Source organism: Gopherus flavomarginatus, chromosome 2 (assembly GCF_025201925.1).
Source record: "Gopherus flavomarginatus isolate rGopFla2 chromosome 2, rGopFla2.mat.asm, whole genome shotgun sequence".
NCBI classification, from domain to species: domain Eukaryota; kingdom Metazoa; phylum Chordata; order Testudines; family Testudinidae; genus Gopherus; species Gopherus flavomarginatus.
In genome coordinates, this window is record NC_066618.1 from 223325555 (window position 1) to 223350235 (window position 24681).

Here is a 24681-nt window from a genome sequence, read left to right on the forward strand (position 1 = left end):
GACTTCTATCCACATGTACACTTCACTATCAGCCATCTGCTGGAGTTAAACAACAAGTGCAAGAATGCTGAGGTAGAGGCATCCCTCTACTAATAAAAATTAGAAAAGAAAACAAAACTGAAAAGGTTGAGAATATATTTTGTAAAGGAACCATTTTAAAAATTAATTTTAATACAGACTAATTAATTATCTTACTTGCAAATAAATCAGAAAATTCATTCAATATATAAAAAGAGTAAGTGCTGTAAATTTGAGGTGCATATGCTGTATTTTTCATACATAATAAAGAGGTTAAATTCCTGTGTCCTGTGTCAAGTGCAAATCCGAACTCAGCCTTAACTATGGAGTCATGACCAGCTGTTTCATAATGTTGAGTATGCCACACATTACAAATACACTATTTTAGGAGCGTTTTAGAGACTTTGTAAAAATGTGATAGGACTATTTTTCATATCCCTCCACCAACAAAGCCAACTCCCTCAATTAACATGAGATGGCACGGTACCAGACTCAGAGGGAGCCAATGAAACCTCTAAAAATGACTCAAAATAGCTTTTCTTTTCCATAAAAATAACACAACTTTAATTAGAACAGGAGTACTTGTGGCACCTTAGAGACTAACAGATTTATCTGAGCATAAGCTTTCATGGGCTAAAACCTACTTCATCGGATGCATAGAATGGAACACACAAAGAAGATATTTATACATACAGAGAACATAAAAAGGTGGGGATAGCCATACCGACTGTAAGAGACCAATCAATTGAGATGAGCTATCATCAGCAGGAGAGAGAAAAAAAACCTTTGAAGTGATCATTGAGATGACCCATAGAAGATGTGAGGATATTTTAACATAGGGAAATAGATTGAATTAGTGTAATGACCCAATGATTCCCAGTCTCTGTTCAAGCCTAAGTTAATTGTATCTAATTTGCATATTAATTCAAGTTCAGCAGTCTCTCTTTGGAGCCAGGATGGTGTTTTCTGGAAGATCACCGATGGACTGTAGTTTCCTCAGGACACACCTCTGAACAACATACTAACCCACAGAATCCTTCCTACCAACACTACAAAAAGAAGGACTCTGCGTGGACTCTTCCTGAAGGTCGAAACAACAAACTGGACTTCTACATAGATTGCTTCTGTCAATGTGCAAGGACTGAAATTGTGGAAAAGCAGCATCATTTGCCCTATAACCTCAGCTGTGCTGAACACAACACCACCAACAGCCTCAGGAACAACTCTGACATCATAATCAAAAAGGCTGACAAAGGAGGTGCTGTCATCATGAATAAGTTGGAATATGAACAAGAGGCTGCTAGGCAGCTCTCTAACTCCACATTCTACAGACCATTATCCTCTGATCCCACTGATGATTACCAAAAGAAACTACACCATCTGCTCAAGAAACTCCCTGAAAAAGCACAGGAACAGATCTTTACAGACACATGCCTAGAACCCCGACCAGGGGTATTCTATTTGCTACCCAAGATCCATAAACCTGGAAATCCTGGATGCCTCATCATCTCAAGCATTGCACCCTAACAGCAGGATTTTCTATGTGGACTCTCTCCTCAGGCCCTACGCTACCAGTACTCCCAGCTATCTTCAAGACACCACTGACTTCCTGAGGAAACTACAATGCATCGATGATCTTCCAGAAAACAGCATCCTGGTCACTATGGATGTTGAAGTCCTCTACATCAACATTCCACACAAAGATGGACTACAAGCCCCACAGTATGCCAACATTTTTATGGCTGACTTAGAACAACGCTTCCTTAGCTCTCGTCCCCTAACACCCCTATTCTACTTATGCTACATTGATGACATCTTCATTATCTGGACCCATGGAAAAGAAGCCCTTGGGGAATTCCATCATGATTTTAACTACTTCCATCCCACCATCAACCTCAGCCTAGACCAATCCATACAAGCGGTCCATTTCCTAGACACTACTGTGCTAAGAAGTGATGGTCACATAAACACCACCCTATACCAGAAACCTACCGACTGCGATACTTACCTACATGCCTCCAGCATCCATCCAGGACACACCACACGATCCATTGTCTACAGCCAAGCTCTAAGATACAACTGCATTTGCTACAATCACTCAGACAGAGACATACACCTACAAAATCTCTATCAGGCTTTCTTAAAACTACAACATCCACCTGCTGAAGTGAAAAAACAGATTGACAGAGCCAGAAGAGTACCAAGAAGTCACCTACTATAGGACAGGCCCAATAAAGTAAATAACAGAACGCCACTAGCCGTCACCTTCAGCCCCCAACCTCTCCAGTGCATCATCAAAGATCTACAACCTATCCCGAAAGATGATCCACTCTCAAAGATTTTGGGAGACAGACCAGTCCTTGCTTACAGATAGCCCCTCAACCTGAAGCAAATATTCAACAGCAACCACACACCATACAACATAAACACTAACCCAGGAACCTATCCTTGCAACAAAGCCCAATCCCACCTCTGTTCACATATCTATTCAAGTGACACCATCATAGGACCTAATCACATCAGCCACGCCATCCAGGGCTTGTTCACCTGCACATCTACCAACGTGCTGTATGCCATCATGTGCCAGCAATGCCCCTCTGCCATATACATTGGCCAAACCGGACAGTCTCCATGCAAAAGGATAAATGGACACAAATCCGACATCAGGAATCATAACATTCAAAAACCAGTGGGAGAACACTTCAACCTCTTTAACCACTCAGTGACAGACTTGAAGGTAGCAATTTTGCAACAAAAAAACTTCAAAAACAGACTCCAAAGAGAGACTGCTGAACTTGAATTAATATGCAAATTAGATACAATTAACTTAGGTTTCAACAGAGACTGGGAATGGTTGGGTCATTACACTACTTGAATCTATTTCCCCATGTTAAAATATCCTCATACCTTCTATGGGTCGTCTCGAATATCACTTCAAAGGTTTTTTTCTCTCTCCTGCTGATGATAGCTCATCTCAACTGATTGGTCTCTTACAGTTGGTATGGCTACTCCCACCTTTGGTATGGCTACTCCCACCTTTTCATGTTCTCTGTATGTATAAATATCTTCTTTCTGTGTGTTCCATTCTATGCATCCGATGAAGTGGGTTTTAGCCCACGAAAGCTTATGCTCAAATAAATTTCTTAGTCTCTAAGGTGCCACAAATATTCCTGTTCTTTTCACGCATACAGACTAACATGGTTGCTACTCTGAAACAACTTTAATTATCATACATTGTGCCCTGCAAGGCTAGAATACAGCTGGCTTGTTTGGAAAGAAGAGGTTGCTCATTTTGTGAAGAACTCCAGTTACTGCAATATGTGTCCCTTTGGGTGCTCCCATTTGCCTTTGATCAGAAATTTTTGGCAGCAGTGTCTCTTTGGTCCATGCCTGTGCTTGCATAGCCTTGTGCGCCACACATCCTCATGTGCTGCACCAAAGATATATAGGGCAGTGCAGGTGAACTGCCCTTAGTTCCCTCTCTACTGCAAAGTCCTGCAGAGAGGAAGGAGAACGGATAGTTGGGCAGCCATAGGGACACACGTCTCAACAACCTCCAGTTACTGCACAAGGTGAGTAACCTCTCCATCTTCCACAAGTATTGTCCCAATGGGTGTTCCACTTCAGGTGACTCTGAATCAGTATCTCCAGAGGTAGGTGGATGCTTCAGAACAGAGTAATACTGAAGACATAATTGCATTGCCAACTACAGCATCTGACCTAGAGGCATGAACCACAGCATAGTGGGTGGGAAAAGTATGTATTGAAGTTCAAATTGCAGCTCTACAAATTGCAGCAACTGGGACATCTTTGCGTAATGACACAGAAGTAGAATGTGACATTGCAGAATGGGCTAACACCCTAGAAGAAAGCTGAATGTTGACACAGTCATAATATGAAATAATACATCCAGAGATCCATCTCAAGAGTCTCTGGGTGGAGACTGCGGATCCTTTAAATCTATTCCCATTTGAAACAAACAACTGGGAGACTTTCTGAATGGTCTTTACCAAGCATTCTTTATCAAGATCTTTATAAAGCATTCTTAAAACTACAATACCCACCTGGGGAAGTGAGGAAACAGATTGACAGAGCAAGACGAATACCCAGAAGTCACCTATTACAGAACAGACCCAACAAGGAAAATAACAGAACACCACTAGCCATCACATACACCCTCCAGCTAAAATCTCTCCAGCACATCATCAGCGATCTACAACCTATCCTGGAAAATGATCTCTCACTCTCACAGACCTTGGGAGGCTGGCTAGTCCTCGCTTACAGACAGCCACCCAACCTGGAGCAAATACTCACCAGCAACTACACACCACAGAAACACTAACTCAGAAACCAATCCGTGTAACAAACTCCATTGCCTGCTCTGTCCTCATATCTACTCTAGCGACACCATCAGAGGACCCAACCACATCGGCCACACCATCAGGGGCTCATTTACCTGCACATCTACTAATGTGATATATGCCATCATGTGCCAGCAATGCCCCTCTGCCATGTACATTGGCCAAACTGGACAGTCTCTACGTAAAAGAATAAATGAACACAAATCAGACATCAGCAATGGCAACATACAAAAGCCAGTAGGAGAACACTTCAGTCTCCCTGAACATTCTATAACAGATTGAAAAGTAGCCATACTTCAACAAAAAAACTTCAAAAACAGACTTCAAAGAGAAACCGCAGAGCTACAATTCAACACCATTAAATTGGGCTTGAATAGGGACTGGGAGTGGCTGGCTCACTACGAAAGCAATTTTCCCTCTCTTAGTATTGACATCTCCTCATCAATTATTGGCAGTGGATCACATTGATTGAACTGGCCCTGTCAAGTGGCCCTGGTTCTCTACTCGTAAGGAACTCCTTTCTCTTCACGTGTCAGTATATTTATGCCTACATCTGTAATTTTCACTCCATACATCTGAAGAAGTGGGTTTTTTACCCACGAAAGGTTATGCCCAAATAAATCTGCTAGTCTTTAAGGTGCCACTGGACTCCTCGTTGTTTTTGTGGATACAGATTAAAACGGCTACCACTCTGATACTTGATTTCTGAATGGTTTGGTTCTGTCCAAGTAACAGGTTAATGCCCTCCTGATATCCAAGGTGTGAAAGACAGCTTCCTGCCTAGTCTGATGTGGTTTCAGAAAAAAATGGTAGATGAATTGTCTGGTTAATATAAAATTAAGAAGACACCTTATGTAGAAACTTGAGGTATGGTTGTAATGAAACCTTTTCCTTGAAAAACACTGCAAAGGGAGGGTTTGCCATTAAAACCCTGAATTCTCTCCCTTTCTAGGCAGAAATGATGGCCACCAAGAAAACTGTTTTCATGGACAGGTGAAGCAGCAAACACATAGCTACTGGCTCAAAGGAGTACTTCACAAGGTAATTAAGGACAAGGTTCAAGTCCCATACTGGAGTAGGTTCTACGATCTATGGAAAAAGATTAATCAGTCCTCTGAAGAAACTTGACATTGTGAGGTGAGCAAAAATTGAAAAACCTTCCACAGGCAAGCAAAAGGCTGTTATAGCTGTGATGGGGTCCCTGGAGTGCAACCTGGACTGTAGGACTGCTAAGCCCTCCAAACGCACCACCCTGGGCTGCCTCTCACATTGTGATGCTGATGTCAAGCTACAAGCCTCTGGCAGGCACTGCACTTATACAGACATCCACAGGCAGGGATACACCCAACTGAGTTACATGAATGATTTTCCAGTTACTTATGAACCATCAATAGGGATGCTCCAGCTAATTCCCCACAGCTCTCCAGTCTTGCAACTCAGAACTGTACCATCTTGTACTGGACATCTGTTTGCACCAAAATCTTCTGGGTTATCAACTCCACATTTTTCATTGGGACCTCCTTCTATACCAGCTTTGACTATCCAGAGTGAACAAGTATCACTTCCCCTTGAATATGCTGACAATGACTCTTCTGACAGATTTTTGTATAGGGTTCTCTTGCTTATTCTGTGAGACAACATTCTCCTGTCCATTGTGAGAGGACAGATGACTTTGACCCTTGTCTACTTGGTATGATCAACAGAAGATGCCTCCTCCCATGCCCTGTGGGTTAGAAACCATGCACTGGTTAGAAACCTGGTCTGTGTAAATTCATTACCTAGTTCACCACTTCATCAAAGGGAAGCGGACACACACCAGCCTTTGTAACATGAGCAGATTTCCCAAGCACTGTAGACAAACTCGCTGGTAAGGATAAAACATTAAAATAAGTTTATTAACTAGCAAAAGAAAATTTTAAGTAATTATAAGTGATAGGCATAAAGGTCAGAGATAGTTACACTAAGAACATAAAAAGCAAACACACATTCTAAAACCTAAACTTTTAGTCTAAGCAAGAGTTCAATCAAACAGCTTTTCTCACCCTGTCAGATGGTATAAGGAGGTTACAGTTCTTCAATACACAGGGTGGGACCACATTCCAGATTGGGACCAAACTTCTCCAGTTCAACATCTTTTTCTTGCAGATGTTCTTCCAGGTGCTGAGATGAGGGGGGAGAGATGCCAACTGATGATGTCACTGTCTCTCTTTTATACTTTCTTCCAGCTTCTAGAAAGTTCATTGCTGTGATGTGGGTAGACAACCCCGCCTGGTATACGAGCCTTCTTCTCGAAGCCTCAGAGAGAATGGATTGTGTGTTGATGAGCCATTGATGACCATCTGACCGGTGGTGGCTACTCTTTTGTTGTAACTGAAAGGCTAGCCGTGGGCATTCCCAACCTCACAACATATTTTAGTAACATATATAGCAATACTTCATAACTTCACACACGATAGCACATACAATTCAACATGATATTAATGTTCAACAGATTAAGACACTTAAAATGATACCTCACAAGGCATAATTTGTACAAAACACATCATAATAATATCACAGTGGTGAATATGGGGGTTCCAGGGTACTACTCTGAGGTACAGAGTGTCACAATAGCCACCAAGTGAACAATGATGGAACTCATAGTGAAACCTGATCTTTTTAATTCTAGCAGGTAGCCCAGGATGGTGGAAAGACTGAACAACAGAGAATTAATGACAGGTACACCATTAGTGAAATCTCTTCCATTTCTGAAGGCAAGTATTTATCACAGATATCTTTCTGCTGTTTAACAACACCTGCTGTACTTCTGTTGAATAGAAAGTCTCTATACCAGAGAACCATCTAAGAGCGACACCTGGAGTCACAGAACTTCCAATTTGGGATGAAGTGCCTGAGTATCCCGAGACAACAGGCAGCAACTGATTGGAATGGTCAGTAGTGGATGAGAAGCAAGTCGAATCAGTGAAGGATACTAGCTGTGTCTCAGCCAAGTAGGTGCAATCAATACAACCTTATCCTTGTCTTGCTTGATCATGCTGAGTACTTTTATGAGCAACGGCATTGGCGGATAAGTGTAAAGAAGACACCTTACCCGTGAAATAAGAAAGGCAACTCTTAGTGACTGAGGATCTAGTCCACCTCTTGAGTAATATTACTTGCACATTGTGTTGGTGATGGTGGCAAAAAGTTACACTTCTGAAATTTCCCAGGTTAGAAATAGACTGTTGACTACTTGTGAATCCAACTCTGGGAGAGGCGTCTGCTGAGTTTGTCAGCCATGGTGTTCTGTATACTCAGGAGGTAAGAAGCTGAGATGACTATCTGGTTGGCTATGCACCAATTCTAAAGTTTTATCTCCTAAGCATATAGTGAGGGGGAGCACGCCCTCCCCTGACAATTGATGTAGAACATGCAGACTACATTGTCTGTTGCAATCTTGAAAGATTTGACTCAGACCAGTAGAAAGAAGTGAGTGCAAGCCTTCTTGACTGCTCTCAACCACAGATAACTGATGTTCAGAAGACTCTCATGGGTCTTAGATGGTATGTGGTTTCAGATGCACGCCCCATCCTGAGGGATAAATCTGATGTAATAACGATGGTAGGAAGAGCTTGAACTAAAGGAATGAAATGAACTCCCACACAGGATTCTTCCACCAATTGATTGAGTCCAGAACCCGATAGGAAACAAGACACCTGCCTGTCCAGACTGTGCTTGTTCAGTATATAAATTGTCCTGAGCTATTCCAGGAAACAGGAAATTTAATCTGGTATATTGGGCTATGAAGATATAAGCTGCCATATGACCTAATAGCTGAAGACAATTTCTTGAGTATGTTTGAGGATTTAATTGAATTCTTGCAATATGATTTTTCAAGTTTGTGAACTTGTTCACACGTAGGTAAACTCTGGCTATCACAGCATTTGGAAAAGTTCCTATAAAATCTATCCACTGAACTGGGGTCAAAACAGACTTTTCGAGATTGAGTTGAAGGTCTAAACTGTGGAAAAGAGACCTTGTAATTGGTTAAGATTGACCCCTGAGAAGCCAATCATTGAGATGGGCGAAAACAACTATACCTAGTCAAGGTAGGTGGGCAACTACAACTGCCATGATCTTAGAGAATACTCTTGGGCAGAAGAGAGTCCAAAAGGGAGCACATGGTATCAGAAGTGATTGCGGTCAACTGTAAAATGAAGAAACTTCTTGTGAGAAGGGTGAATTGTGACATGAAAATATGAATCCTGAAGGCTTAAAATCACAAATAAAATTTCCAGAATCTAAGGAGCAAATTACAGCTGCAAGGGTCACCATCCTGAATTTCTGCTATTTCACATCATTGTTTGGATGTCTGATGCATAATATTGGTCTCCAGCCTCCATTCTTTTTCGGGAACAAAAAAAATACTTGGAATAGAACACCTTTCCCCTGCACTGGATTGGAATTGGTTCTATAGCTCCTAAGCACAGAAGAGAAGTGACTTCCTGTCTCACCTACTGATTGTGAGATGGGACTCTGAAAAGGGATGGGGAAGGGGGCTGGGATGGAGGGATGAAAATGAAATACATTGAATAATTGATATTATGACTTCCAAAACTCATTCGTTGGATGTTATTCTCTTTTGTGCAGGTTGAAATTAGGAGAGGTGTTATCCAAAGGTGGGGAGGATGATAGGATAGCATAGCTATAGATTCTTGTGGAATGGATGATCTGGACTCTTGACCAAGTCATCAGAACTGGCGATTGGACAAAACAGAGGGCTGGGATGAGGTAGCTGTTGCAGTTTGTAGCTTCTTTTTAGAGAACCGAGGACTCTTGGAAGGTGATTCAGAGGGTCTATGGAAACTAAATAAATGAACTGGGTAAGATCTTTGAGTTGTCTGAGACCTGCTAAATTTTCTTTTATTTTCAGGTATATAAATCCCAAGGGATCTACGTGTGGCCCTCAAATCTTTTAAAGCGTGAAGAAAGTCATTGGTAGACTCAGCAAACAATTTGAGATCATCAAAAAGGAAGTCCTCAACAGTACTCTGCCCCTCTTTATGAAGCTTGTTGCACCACAATCACAGTGGAAATGGACTGTGCTGCAGTATCAGCTGAATCTAAGGAGGCCTATAATAATGTTTCCACAAAGAGTTGCCCTTCATTTATGATGGCCTTAAATTGCTTGTGGTGTTCCTCTGGAAAATTCTCAATAAAGGTGTTAAATTTATTATAATTCAGATAGCCATATTTTTACATGAATGCTTGTTGGTTAGCTATTCTGAATTGCAATGTTGCAGAGGAGTAACTCTATGACCGAAGAAGTCGAGTCACTTCTGATCTTTGTTGTAAGGGAAAGACTTAGCACTGTGTTGGCTACTGCATTCATTAACTGTCCACAACCAGGAAATTTGGTGTTGCGTGTTAAAATAAAAACTCTGAGTCCTTGACTGGAACATAATAGTTTTTTTTGTCAGCATGTTTACAGATGATCTTAGCAGGGTTTAGCAAAAAACAGGGAGGGCAACATGTACATAAATGTCCAAGAGTTTATGATGAGAATCCTGGACGTTTATAAAGGAATATGAAGCATAAGCAATTAGTTTCTTCAGCTACTGGAACTGTCTAGGGTCATCAGCCATGGAAGGTGGTGGAGGCATTACAACCTCATCTGGTTATGATGATGAAATATTTGTGTGAGGTGTTGCCTCGTCTGTCCTTACCTCCTACTCCCTCAAAGATCTCCTGTAATGGTTCAGGTTGACACAATGGAGTGAAGACAAAGAAAAATGGTTCTGCCTATGCTCCTTATGAGTGTGTTTTGGGGCCCTTATGAACAGTTGGTGATATAGGGCCCAAGGGTCCCAATAAGGCCACTATGGGCATGGGAGGAGGCATCTTCTGTTGATCATACCAAGTAGATAAGGGTCAAAGTCATCTGTCCTCTCACAATGGACAGGAGAATGTTGTCTCACAGAATAAGCAAGAGAACCCTATACAAAAATCTGTCAGAAGAGTCATTGTCAACATATTCAAGGGGAAGTGATACTTGTTCACTCTGGATAGTCAAAGTTGGTATAGAAGGAGGTCCCAATGAAAAATGTGGAGTTGATAACCCAGAAGATTTTGGTGCAAACAGATATCCAGTACCATTAATGGGGACTTTGGTTCATTCAAGACAAGGTCCTTTCAATACAAAACTCCTGCAGTGCCAATGGTATGTAGGCAGGAGTTAAACGAGATCCTGTGGAGGCCGGCTTCAGTACCAAGTTTGGTATCTGTTTTGAGTGTGTGTGTGTGTTACAGACCCTGAGTATTTGGTATCAGAATGTCCAGGGTGAGACTCAGCACTATCAATGCAGAGCTATAGGATAATGGCATAGCTACTGGGGATACAAAAGTGTCTGATGTGACAGAATTCTTTGGCACAGAACTTCTACTGGTATGGATATGACTACCCAAAAATGAAGTTGCCTTCAGTACCATATCCTCTTTGGTAGTAGTATGGCTCTCAGAGGACATTTTAGATATCCTCAGAGTACGGGAGCCACAGGAAGCCTCAACAGAACTCCCTTTGGGACCTGAGGGCTCCAGAACATTTTTCTCAGACAGTGACTGAGACGTCTTAGAAGGAGATCTAGGACTCTTACTTTTCTTATCAGTACCCAGAGACTTAGAATGTGAAGTTCCTTGTACTGTGGATACTGAGGCAGATGATGGCTTCTTTGAGAATTTCAATGACCAAACCCCAGAGGTGGGTAGGGCAGCAGCAATAGTATCCCCTGAGGCTCTTAGTGACAAGGATCCTGAAGTAGATGAGGTACTAAGTGTGCTTAGAGGCCGGGGTGCAAGGCAGTTCTCAGAGCTCAGGTCAAAGACCAGGCTTAGGACTTGTTCAAGCATCAATAATTTGAATTTGATCCCTTTGATTTTTTTTTTGAGATCTGCTTTTGAAGGAGGAGCAAGTCTTAGACTTACTCAGGGTATGGGTGTCCCCCAAACAGCAGAGTCACCAAGAAAGTTTGTCATTGACCAAGATAGCTGCCTGGCAGGAAAGACACTGCTTAGAGTCTAGGAATCCTCCCATAACACAGAAAAGAAGTCTAAAACCACCCCTCAATCAGGAAAAAAACCAATAAAAGGGGAGCAACAATCTCAATAAACAACTAACTAACTATACTATACCAAGAACAGCCTGAGTAAAGGGGGCATGCTTGATGCTCTATCTCAGGTTAAGGATTGTTGAGAAGGGACAGAGGGTAGTTTGCTCATACAGCCCTATGCATTCTTGACATGGGGCATGAGGATGTGCAGGGCACATGTGAAGGACAAACAGACACTGCTACTGAAAATCTATGATCAAGTTGCATGGAGGCACATGCACGCCTGAAGTGAAGCATCCATACAGACACTGTTGCCCTCCAAAGCTATAAGATACCATATCAGACTAAGTTTGTGATATTTTTACATAGAATTGCTGTTACTGACTCAAATCTCTGTAGATGTCCTCACAGAAAATAACGTGCTGTTCCATTCCACATTACATTCTGTGGCATACCCCTCCAACTGAAACATCACCTGAGTGGTGGGTTTGATTTAGCGCGTTTAGTAAAGACCTACCAAATCAACTGCAGATTGCTCTCCAGTTGACCCCTGTACTGTACCCCCAACAAGAAGAGTAAAATAAGTCGACGGGAGATTTTCTCCCATTGACCCCCCACGGTGTAGACCCCATGGTAACTTACCTAAGATACGTCGACTCCAGCTACGTGAATAATGTAACTGGAGTTGCATAGCATAGGTTGATTTACCACAGTAGTGTAGACATAGCCTCTGTCTTCACATTCCAAAGGGAGCAAGCTAAAAGAATCAACACTGAGTTTCCTGGTCCCTAGTATAATTTTTTCCTGTACAGGTGATGAATTTTTCCCTACCAAAACTATAATATATACGAAATAAAAGGCTACTATGGTTAAACCAAAAGCTTTTTCTCTTTGTTTACCTATAAACTATATGACTCATCCTTGATACTATGATATCTTACTTAGTTTTATATGCTACAGAAATGAAAGGATAACAATAATAAAAAGAGTCCTGAAAAGAAAATGCTTATTTCTTATACCTGCTTGTAATCATATTTATATAAAATGTGGTGTTCAGTAATAAAATGCTACATAATTCTCTTTGTGGATTATACAGTTTAGTAACTAATATAGAAGATATAAGCCATCATTTACAAGAAGATGCCATCTGCTGAGCAAAAGTGTAATCAGCAGGCAATTTCTATTACAGCGAAAATCTTTTTCTTCCTTTATAGATTTTTTCCATTGCTTTCCTAAAGCCCCCTAAGCAATCTGAGCTGGTGTGGCAAATGAAGAAAGCATAGGACTTCTCAATGACCCCAATATCAATTCTGCTTTGTACTTTACCCTGTCTCAAGGCTATGGACCTGATAGGTTAGTTCAAGCAAGAGATAGAAAATAGTATATACAGTATGTGTACACAAACACATTCAGAGCAACAGAGTAGAAATGAAAGGTTAACCTTTGCAATTAAGCCTAATAAATTTGCAGTTTTAAAACAACTTGCAGATATTACACTATTCACCTGTATATCAGTTAACTGATTCTTCATGGTACTCTTTTTGTGCTCCAGTTGTTGTTCTGCTTGTTTCTTCTGTTCATCTAGTTCTTGCATCCTCTGATTCAGATTGTAAAGTTTCTGAAAAATATATGCATAGACAAATGTGTTAGTATTCAAAAGTAATTGTCCTTTTTTCTTTGGGAAATTATAAAACACATTAGCAATTAAATACTTTTATTTAAAAGTTCCATTTATAAGTTCATCTTTAGTTTCACTTAAACAACAATTTTTTCATCTAGTTCACTTACTAGCTACATTATATATTCATGTGTATGCATTCAGAAACACTTCAAACTATATAAAGAGCATTTTAAACACACACACCCAGCTATGTTGATTCATATATTGTATTCTGTCATATAGCAAAATATCACTGTTTCACCACTGATTATAAGCAAAGTCCTTTCTTCCCAGTGGTTCTATGAGTTTATTTTGCCAGCTAACAATTAGACTTCCTATGTTCAAAACAGAGAAATGAGGTGGGTGAGGTAACATCTTTTATTGGACCAACATCTGTTGGTGAGAGACAAGCTTTTGAGCTTACCCAGAGCTCTTCTTCAGCTCTGGGTAAGCTCGAAAGCTTGTCTCTCACCAACACAAGTTGGTCCAATAAAAGATATTACCTCACTCACATTATCTCTCTAATATTCTGAGCCCAACATAGTTATATAACAACACTATTTTCAAAATATGTGTTCTGAATGGCCTACATGAAAATAGCATAAGGGAGACAAGAAATACTTATGGTTTAGTGACTGTGAAATAACAAGGGAAATAGTACTTAGGAGAGCTACTAAGAAACTGTAAGAAGAGAAAGAATACCATATTGGGATTTCTCATTTTTACATCATTCACTAGTCCAGTGTGTTATTAATTAACATATCCAGAAAATTAGTTTTTTAAATATCTGTTTTACTAAACACATTTACATTATTGGTATAAGTTCAAACTATTAAATGATAGAAGTAGTTATTAATGTATATAATGACTAAGTAAAATTTGTAAATTATTCTGTACGTATACAAAAAATATACGATAAAGTTATTCAAAGTGTTTTCTTTGATAAATTATGAAATTATGTATCATATGTAACTAACAGCATTAAATATAGCTTTCACATTCTGATTCACTTGCAACACTTTCAATTTTTAATCAAAGAGTTTAAGTTCTAATTACTAACATTTTTTAAATATTATTTAGATACAAACCTGCTTGTGCAAACATTGTTTCCAACTTTTAAGACAGAAACAAATATACAGCTAAAGACAAGGATATATAACTCATACCACACCCCTCGAGATCTCCAGAAGACTAATGATGTGATCTTTGTCACATTGTTTCTACTAAATTTTACTTAGGGAAGGGCTAACAACATTAATCACTGTCATTAACATGTTGTTTTGAAAATACTATTAGCTATTAGAAATATCTTTTTGTAGTTTTATGTAGCAGTTGTGACTTATATCTGCATCACAAATAAACGATCTCAATTACTTTAACATACTTGAAAAAAATTATTCTACATCTGAGTGATTGGATAGTTTAAGTATTGGAAGAAGTGTTCCATAGGATCTAAACAGAGAAGACAAAAAGAAAAAGATGAGTCCCTGTAGGAAATGAAGGCAGAGAAAGAGGAGGGTCTAGACCAGGGATCGGCAACCTTTGACACACAGCCTGCTAGGGTAAAGTACCCTGGCAGGCTGGGCTGGTTTGTTTACCTGCTGCGTCTGCAGTTCAGCTGATCACAGCTCCCACTGGTCGCAGTTTGCCACTTCAGGCCAATGAGGGCTGCAGGAAACAGTGCAGGCCAAACCTGTGGATGTGGCAGGTAAACAAATTGGCCCGGCCTGCCAGGGTGCTTACCCTGGCGGGCCGTGTGCCAAAGTTTGCCAATCCCTGGTCTAGACTAACAAGTCTGACTCAATAATCAGAAAATTGAACTCAGAGTATATTGTAGATGAGATTGCTTGGGAAAATTCTTCCAGTAGAGATGGAAGTCTTCGCTAGCTTAACTGTGATTCTGCAAAAGAAGATTCATGTGAGTTGGAAGAGGTCATGGAAGTTTTCATACCAAGGCTTTGGTTTGAGAATTAAAACTCGTGTGTCTAAATTAAATCTGACAGATTCACAAGACAAAAGTGATTTTTTTCTGTTAAAGCCATACCAGAATTCTTGACTCCAGTCCTGGACAAAAAATCCAATAAATGGCCAGGTTTGTTCCCTGTTGTGTCTGGAACAGAACTGAAGGCAGTTTATATTCTCTTTGGTAGCAAAGAAGTCTGTTTGAGGAGTCTACTACTTTCAGAAGATCAAAGCAGTAACTGTGTTTTTGAGAAACCACTTATGTTGACTAGTGTGTTTTCAATTCAGGTTGTTAATGTTTTCTTTGTTAGGCATGTGAAGCAGCATACACTTTTCCCAGATCCAAAAAGCTTCTTGTTACACTGAACAAAAGTGAACTCCTGCATGCCTGTTCATACAACACATGGCAGTGATCAAGAGAAGAAAAGCATAAGCAAAACTTAGAGCTAGCATACTGATGTGAACTACAGTCTCCTCACAGTTTCAGAGATCCTGGATTGTATGATCATCTAAGTAAGATCCACAAGGCATGTGAGAAGCACGTGTTGCAATCACTGTGGAAGACTGAGAATAATTGAAAGGTTCTCACACACACACATGCCTTACTGCTATTCTCAGCATCATCTACCTTAATAGCAAGACTACCGTGTTTGGTGGCATGGTTCCTAAGGACGAAGGCCTCGTTTACACTAAAAAGTTAGGTAGACTTAGCTACATTGTTCAGGGGTGTGAACAATCTACACCCCTGGGAGACGTAGTTAAGCCAACCTTGTGATGGCCTATACTATTATGGTCAGAACTTTTACAACTCTGCAATAAATTTTGTACGAAGTATGCCTTGTCATAATAAAATACGTGTATCAACATTATATGTAAAGCTATATGTTTCTACTGCATAACATTGCTGTAACATGTTCCAGAGTTAGAAAAGCAGGTACAAACTAGTTTTTCAGAGACAAAACTCAGTAGCACCCCAGCCAGGTGTTAAAGAGCTATCACTGTCTTAAGAAGCCATTCTTCAGCAATAGGAAGGTGTAAACAAGAAATATACATTTAATCACAGAGACAGTTCAACCCTCATGTCCGCAAAAGACTTTTTGTTGCTACACCTGAGTTGGGGGTAATCCTCCAAGAGGAGAAAGCAGTATAAGAGGGAGACACTGGCCTCCATTTCACCACTTCTCCTCCGATCTCTCTGCTCATAACATCAACAACTTTCAAAGAACTGAACTAAAGTGGTCCCAGGCTGGAAGGAGGCCCAACCTGTGAAATTTACAAGAGCATATGGTGAGACAAAATCTTTGCTTTTAAGTTCACTTAGCTTGTTAAGTTACATATTAGTTTGCATATTAATCTTATTTTCTTTTGTAGCCAATCCTGACCTTTATGCATCAATACTTATAATTACTTAGAATCTATCTTTCTATAGTTAACAAATTTATCTTATTGTTTTATCTTAACCAGCGTGTTTGGATTAAAGTGTGTGCGAAACTCCGTTTGGGATAGTAAAGCTGGTGCATATATCATTTTCCTTTTATGAAATGATGGAGTTTCTACAAGCTTACATTGTTCAGTAGTGTGCTGGACAGTACGAGATGCATATTTCTGGGGGAAAGTCTGTGATTAATAATTTCCGGGTGTCAACATCCTGTATGTAATTCATGACTGACTGGTCAGAGTGCTCATTTATTTAGCTGGGAGTGAATCTGCTTGCTGAAGGCTGTGTGAGCAGGCCAGGAATGGCTACTCTGACAGCATAGCCATGTAAAAGGAACCCCAGGCTAGGGAGTTAAGGGGACACTGCTGTTCAATAGTCCAGATTATATCCTGGGGAATGTCACAAACCTCACCCCCAGTGTAGACAGCGCTAGGTTCTGTCGACCTAGCTACCACCTCTCAGGGATACAGATTAACCACAGTGATGGGAAAACCCCTCCCGTCAACACAAGTAATGTCTACACTAAAGGGCAGCTGTGCCGCTGTAGCATTTCAAATGAAAACAAGCCCTAAATTATTCTACTGAGGGTAATACATAGGCTATCAACAAAACGTGCAGAGACCTCATCCTGAGTCTTGCAAGGCTTCCTCTATGGCTCCTAAATGGAGACAGGAAATTATTTTGTTCTTTAGCTCCTTCTCAAGAAAGTAATATACAAAAAAGAGGACTTGGAATGAGCACAAACTGGAATCTCTTTTTTTAAACTATATCTAACACTGATTTTTCTGAAGAAATTCTGTTTTATGCTGCCTTGTGGGGAGGAAAAATCAGTCTGAAAAAGAGTAGGAAAAGAGACTTTGAGGCATGACTCATTGGAAGTTCTTGACACCTTGTCAAACTTGGTTCTTAGAAGATTCAGAACTAGAGAGAATGGAATTGCAGGTGGAGGATGTTCATTGTATCCTCTGTTTATCCCGTGGCAAGAAAAATAAGGTTCCAGTTGAGTCTACTAATGATTAAGGTGTCAGATGAGTGTAAAGATGCTCAAAGGCTTGCTGATGAACTTGGTATAGCTTACCTTGGCTGATCTATGGGCCATTACACAAAGTGTCTCACGTTACATGAACCATTTTTTTATTGCCTTCATAAATGAATCTTATTTGGGGACAAACAAAGGTGAATAGCTCTTCTAATTTTTGATGGCCAGAAGGAATCATCAGTTATTAAAGATTCAAGGCATATCTGCCACATAGATCCCTTATACCCTGCATCCGTCCCCCTCCAGTTTCAGCCCTCTCCCTGCACAGAGGCCTTGTTTGAGTCATGGTGCCTATGAATCTTCAGTTCCAATTATATCAGTGATGTTTCTGCCATAAAATCTCCTCTCGGCATCTGATCAGAACTCCAGAATGCTCAGTATCATCCTGTTCCAATCCATTGTGCTTCTAACAATCAGCAAGCAGACTTAAACAGCCAGGATACTTTTGAAATGCCTCTGAGCCCTTTAAAAGCAGCAAAGAATCCTGTGGCATCTTATAGACTAACAGACGTTTTGGAGCATGAGCTTTCGTGCGTGAATACCCACTTCCTCAGATGCATGTAATGGAAATTACCAGGGGCAGGTATATATATATATATATATATATATATATATATATATATATATATATATATATGTGTTAGTCTATAAGGTGCCACAGGATTCTTTGCTGCTTTTACAGATCCAGACTAACATGGCTACCCCTCTGATATCTGAGCACTTTGTTGATGATGAGGATTTCAAACTTGCTGAAGTGTTTAGTTAACTGGAACTGATGGCGAGAAAAATGCTACAGTACTACTTCTCTGAGGAAAGATCTCTGACTCTTATGGGCTTCTGGTGCAGAAGGAACAAAAATGTAGCAAGTCTTCTGAGAGTACCCCATCAGAGAAGTATAGAGGACAGTGAACACGTTGGTCCACAAATGACGATACAGAGCAGACAAACTATGTTGCAACCAAAGAGACTAACCAGTCATATCGATGACTCTACTAACCTGTCCAGCCTAGCTTAATATATACATTATCAGGAATTGAAACTACAGCTCTCCCCCCTTTTTGTTGTACATAAGAAAATTAAAACTAGTAAGATTAATGACAAATGCTGTCCTAAACTATCTATAAAGGTAAAGACATTATGAAGGTAGAAGGGCAAAGGTTGTAATCTGACTAATGAAACAGTTAAGACAGGAACTGTGTGGAGATGAATCCTTGGCTCTTTATATATACTCAGGAGCAAACATTTAGATAAGCACGGCTGCATGATCACAAGTCTTCTACGATGTTCCAGCTAAGTACATGTGCATCCCAAATGTGGTTATAGGAGGAATGGATAAAAGAAAGGGAAAATTTAGGATGAAGATCAGGAAACACTTCTTGAGAATGAGCTTTACTGACCTGTGTAATACTTTTTCAAGAGAAATGATAAAAGTTCCATTACTTGGCACATTTCAAACTAGATTGGACTAATGACTATATACTAGTATATATACACCATAGAAAACAATCCAGTCTTGGCAGGTAGATGGGCTAACAAATTTTTGCAGCTCTAGATTTTACAGTTCTGTGAATTAATACAGAGGGCCATTGAGGATAGATGTGGAATTCATGTCCATCTATATAGTAACTATGTAACAAATAATAGCTCCAATAGTTTCCTTCAGAAGTTTGGAATTTCTCTTTTGGATCCTAGAATAAATTTTAGACAGTACTATTTAGAAAAGGGAGACCTTAAAGGAATATTTTAAAAAAATAAATCTATCACCTACAAATAGTGCCATTCGCAACTGGAAAAGGATTAGATCCTGTCCATTGCTTTTTACGTGTCATATCCTGCACAGTAGTGAGAGAGGAACTGAAAGGAATACATAAGATTAAGAGTAGGAACGAATGCTATAGCCGTTAATATGGTTTGTCTGTTTTTTTCTTTTTGAAAGTCTCCTGGTCCTAGTTAAGAGAAAACAGAATATGATGGGAAAATGGTATTGCTGCTCTTAGGAGTAGAGACAGAAGTTACACAGACGACCTGTGTATGCTAACAGTGGGACAGACACAACCCCAAAACAGCTCAAGTCATGCCCTGCCTCCCAGCAACCCTTCCCCTTCCAGAAAGCAGGCCCCGAACACCTCCAGGAAAGCAGTAGCCCCTCTATGCAGCTCCCAGATGTTCCTCTGTTCCAGCCTCTGCCTCTCCCTGCCTGGTGCAGCTCCCCAGCTCAGCTGCTACATAGGGAGGGGGCTCAGCCACACCATGTGACTGAGCAATAGGGTGTGGGGAGGGGATGTGACCATGCATGCCCCTCCCCACATGTTGCCTCTTCAGAAGTATAATACTATTAATACTGAGGGAGAGATAAGATGACAGTGTCATCTTCTGGACTGCAATCCAGACCAGTGAGGAGTTGTGTTACTGCCTACCCTGCAACTCTGAGTGCCTCAACATGCTCTGTTGCTATTGCTCTCTTGTCAGGATGCTTCCAGCCAGCATCCAATCATGCACTGAGCATCTCTGTGTTAAGCAACTCTCACACAGCAATTTTGATTCCAGCAGCCTGCTTGTTACACCCTTGCCACACTCTGGCTTCCACCAGCCTTGGTTATATCTCTGGTGAGCCGCATGCCAGAGGTTGCTGACCCCTGTTTTAGATTAAGAGATAAACAAGTTTATTAACAAAAGGTGATAGGATTTTAAGTGCATTCAGGTATAAAGGATAGAGCTGGAAATGGTTACACGCAAATAAAAGTGAAAAACACTTTTTAGAGGCTAAGACTTAACAAGACAAACTATAGCCTTTGTTCAAGGTAGTTTCCTTACCCATCTATCTTTCAGCAAAATGACTGACCTCCCCTGGTCAGGATCTCCCACAAAGTCCAAAGTGCTTGGTTCTCCTTTGCCTTCTTGGTGAAAGATAACTTAGGGTTCTTTGCGCCTCCCTTCTATAGCTAGTGCACCTTGAAATGGATTCTTCTGAAGATTACCCCTCAAAGTAAAGTACCTTCAAGCAGTGAGGAAAGTGACATGGAATCCGGTGGTGAAAAAAGTTCCATGCTGGCTTCTTCTCCCGCTGGTGTTTGCTAAAATGCAAATTGATCTGTTTCCTGCAATCTCTTCACCCTGCTGTGATGCTGAGTGAATATCTCTTCTCCTGTTACCTTCTATGTACACTGCATTCCCACTGTCTCTTAATGTACCTTGGAAATACCTTCAAGGTGGCAGAACCACATTTCTTTGTCTGGGGTGGAGTAACTTTAGCTTTGCCTGGCACACACACCTTGATAACATAATTTCCAATATGTTTGTAATTCTGAATTTGTCCTCAGTCCATACATTACACCATAATATTAATGGTCAGTATGTTATTCCATTAATATCTTACATGATATCTTCAAGATACAAGTTATGACACTAGTGAGGTGGGATATACTGAACTCATCAGGCCAGCTGAAACTTACTACCAGATATCAATAAACCCCTTGCCTTCTTGCACTGGGATGCTGTTAGTATCATGGAAAGAAAAGGACAAAGGGGAGGGAGAAACAGTACCATATGACATGTCAATAACATCATTATTCACACTTAGGGACAATAAATTGGAATATTTATGGGTCGTGAGTATAGTGAGTGATGTACTAGGTTCAAAGAAAATAAACTGTTTCTTTTACTGCACTATGACAAGCTTATCAGCCATTAAATGGGGATGCTTGGGATTGTGTGCTTCTATCTCAGTTCAGAACAATGCTATGGACCAAGTTTTCGTTAGCTGCTCGAAACTGAAATGCTACAATGTCTTTTTGATTTTCAAATGACAGCCACATTGTGGTATGCCACCAGTTTCCTTATGCTTACTGATATTTTTGTGTGCCTTCCCTGCCTTGCTGATCTGTACTGCTACTGCAGTCATGGGCACATAGAATTTAATGACAGTACATACTGAGTTTCAAAATGGAGAAACTGTTACACCCTTGCCACCTTGTTACACGATAATTTCCTCTCTGCGAGCAGCATCTTCCACAATTCTATTACATCTGGGCTGTTCCCCTCCATTCTGCAGTTTCGAGAAGCAGTCTGAAGTTGCAGCACCACCTGTGTTAGCCACACCTCTTTCTCTGACTTGCCACCAGAGGAATCATTCCAAAGCAGTGTAAAACCCATAGAAAGAAAATAACCTCAACAACCACTCAATTATTATGTATAACAGACACAGCCTACATGATGACAGTCTGAATAAAAAAATTGCACCTGGCAGTGAAACCATCCAGCGTGGGTAGAATTTTGAGAGACACTGCTAGCACAAAGGAAATTATTAGATAAGAAATTTTCCATTGTACCGCCCAACGCCTCCCACATTTCTGTTACAGTTGGGAAGCACTGAGCACTCAACAGAAGTAGGGAGGGATAAGGGGAAAGTAGAAAGGGAATGACATAGGAAGGGAATCCCCCTTATTTGAAAGTTGTTCAAAAGGCAATATTATTACTGGGCCACTGCCTGCAGCAAGAACTCTCTGTAGCCAAGAATCCTTCCCTCATGGCTATACAAGTAACCAGGCTTTTGAGTACTGTATCTGCTGCATCCACTGCATCCTGAAGGAATGTTCTTGTCACTAACTTGCCCTCCTTTATGAAGGACTGTAATTGGGCTCTGTCATCAGGGGTGAAGTTTGTCTTTAAAGTCCACAAGACTGGAACAATAGTTAAAATCATATTTCGCTAACGAGGCCTGATAACTAGCAATATGGCCTGTAGAGGACAAGACCTTCCTCCCAAGGAGATACAACTTCTTTGAGCCCTTGTCAGTCAGCGTGGTCTTCTAATGTTGTGACCTAACCCTCTCCTTAGTGGCTCTCATCGACTTTAAGGCCAGACGGACCTTCACGATCATCTAGTCTGACTACTTACACATTCAGGCCACAGAACCTCACCCACCCACTCCTGTAATAGACCTACAGCCTGTGTCTGAGTTACTGAAGTTCTCAAATTATGATTTAAAGACTTCAAGTAATAGAGAATCCACCATTTACACTACCTTAAACCTGCAAGTGACCCATGTCCCATGCGGCAGAGGAAGGGAAATCCCTCCCAGGGTCTCTGCCAATCTGATGCGGGGCAAAATTCCTTCCTGACCCCAAATACAGCAATCAGTTAGACCTAAGCAAGACCCACCAGACAGGCACCTGGAAAGAATTCCCTTAAGTAACTCAGAGCCCTCCCCCTCTAGTATCTTAACATCAGCCGCTAGAAGTAATTGCTGCTAGCAATCGCAGATCAACTACATGCTATTGTAGGCAGTCCCATCATAAAATCCCCTACATAAACTTATCAAGATCACTCTTGAAGCCAGTTAGGTCTTTTGCCCCCACTACTTCCCTTTGAAGGCTGTTCCAGAACTTCACTCCTCTGATGGTTAGAAATCTTCATCTAATTTCAAGCCTGAACTTGTTGATGGCCTGTTTATAGCCATTTATTCTTCTGTCCACATTGGCATTTAACTTAAATAACTCCTCTCCCTCCCTGGTATTTATCCCTCTGATGTATTTATGGAAAGCAATCATATCTCTCAGCCTTCATCTGGTTGCCTAAACAAGCTGAGCTCTTTGAATCTCCTTTCATAAGGCAGGATTTCCATTCTTGGGATCATCCTAGTAGCCCTTCTCTGCACCTGTTCCAGTTTGAATTCATCTTTCTTAAACATGGGAGATCAGAACTGCACACAGTATTCCAGATGAGGTCTCATCGGGGCATTGTATAATGGCATTAACACTTCCCTGTTTCTACTGGAAATACCTCACCTGATGCATCCTATGACTGCATTAGCCTTTTTCATGGCCGTATCACATTGGCGGCTCATAGTCATTCTGTAATCAACCAATACACCCAGGTCTTTCTCCTCCACTGTCATTTCCAACTGATACATCCACAGCTTATTGCAAAAATTCTTGTTAGTTCCCAAGGGCATGACCTTGCTCTTTGCTTTATTATATTTCATCCTATTTCTATTATTCCAGTTTTCAAGTTCGTCCAGATCTTCTTGTATGATTTTCCGGTCCTCCTCTGCACTGGCAATACTTCCCAACTTTGTGTCATCTGCAAATTTTATTAGCACACTCCCACTTTTTTGTGCCAAGGTCATTAATAAAAATGTTAAATATGACTGATCCCAAGACTGATTCCTGAGGATCTCCATTAGTAACCTCCCTCCAGCCTGACAGTTCACTTTTCAGCATGACCCGTTGTAGTCTCCCCTTTAACTGGTTTTCAGTTCTTTGTCTGCCTTTCAATTCTCATATTAATCCCCACCTTCTCCAATTTAACTAATAATTTCCCATGTGACACTGTAACAAATGCCCTACTGAAATCTGCATTTCCCTTGTCTACAAAAATCAGTTATCTTCTCAAAGAAGGAGATTGGGTTGGATCTGGCACAATTTACCTTTTGTAAAACTGTTATTTTATCCCAAGTACCATTTACTTGTATTTCTTTAACTATTTTATCTTTCAAAACTTGTTCCAAGACCTTGCATACAATTGAGGTAAAACTAACAGGCCTGTAGTCTGCCGGATCATGTTTTTTCCCGCTTCTTGAAAATAGGAACTATTCTAGCAATTCTCCAGCCATAGGATACAGATTTACAGTTTACAGTTTCATTATAAATCCTTGCTATTGGGCTTGCAATTTCATGTGTCACTTCTTTTAATATTCTTGGAGGTAGCCTATCCGTGCTCCCCAATTTGGTCCTATTAAGATGTTAGAGTTTGACTTCCACCTCAGATGTGGTAATTTTCATTCTCATATCCTCATTCCCATTAGCAGCCCTGCCACTACCCCTAAGATTTTCATTAGCCTTATTAAAAACTGAGGCAAAGTGTATGTTTAGGTGTTGGGCCATACCTAGATTATTCTTAATTTCCACTCCATCCTCAGTGCTCATGATCCCACTTCTTCTATTCTTGTTTTCTTTTTACTTATATGGCTATAGGAACTTTTTAGTATTGGTTTTAATCTCTTTTGCAAGGTCCAATTCTGCTTGGCTTTTAGCAATTCTCACTATATTTCTATAAAAATCCCTATATTTTCTGACTTCCAAGAAGTAGCTTTCCTTGCTGATCCATCCCATCTTCCA

General features: G+C 40.6%; 1 protein-coding gene across 1 annotated transcript in view; it reads right to left on the reverse strand.

The window, feature by feature from the left end:
- Nucleotides 1-24681, reverse strand: part of LOC127044711 (coiled-coil domain-containing protein 178-like) — a 268745-nt gene that overhangs the window by 140507 nt on the left and 103557 nt on the right. The window contains exon 14 of the mRNA XM_050939779.1: nucleotides 12969-13082. Within this exon, the coding sequence (XP_050795736.1) occupies nucleotides 12969-13082 (114 nt within the window). The remainder of the gene's footprint in view (nucleotides 1-12968; nucleotides 13083-24681) is intronic.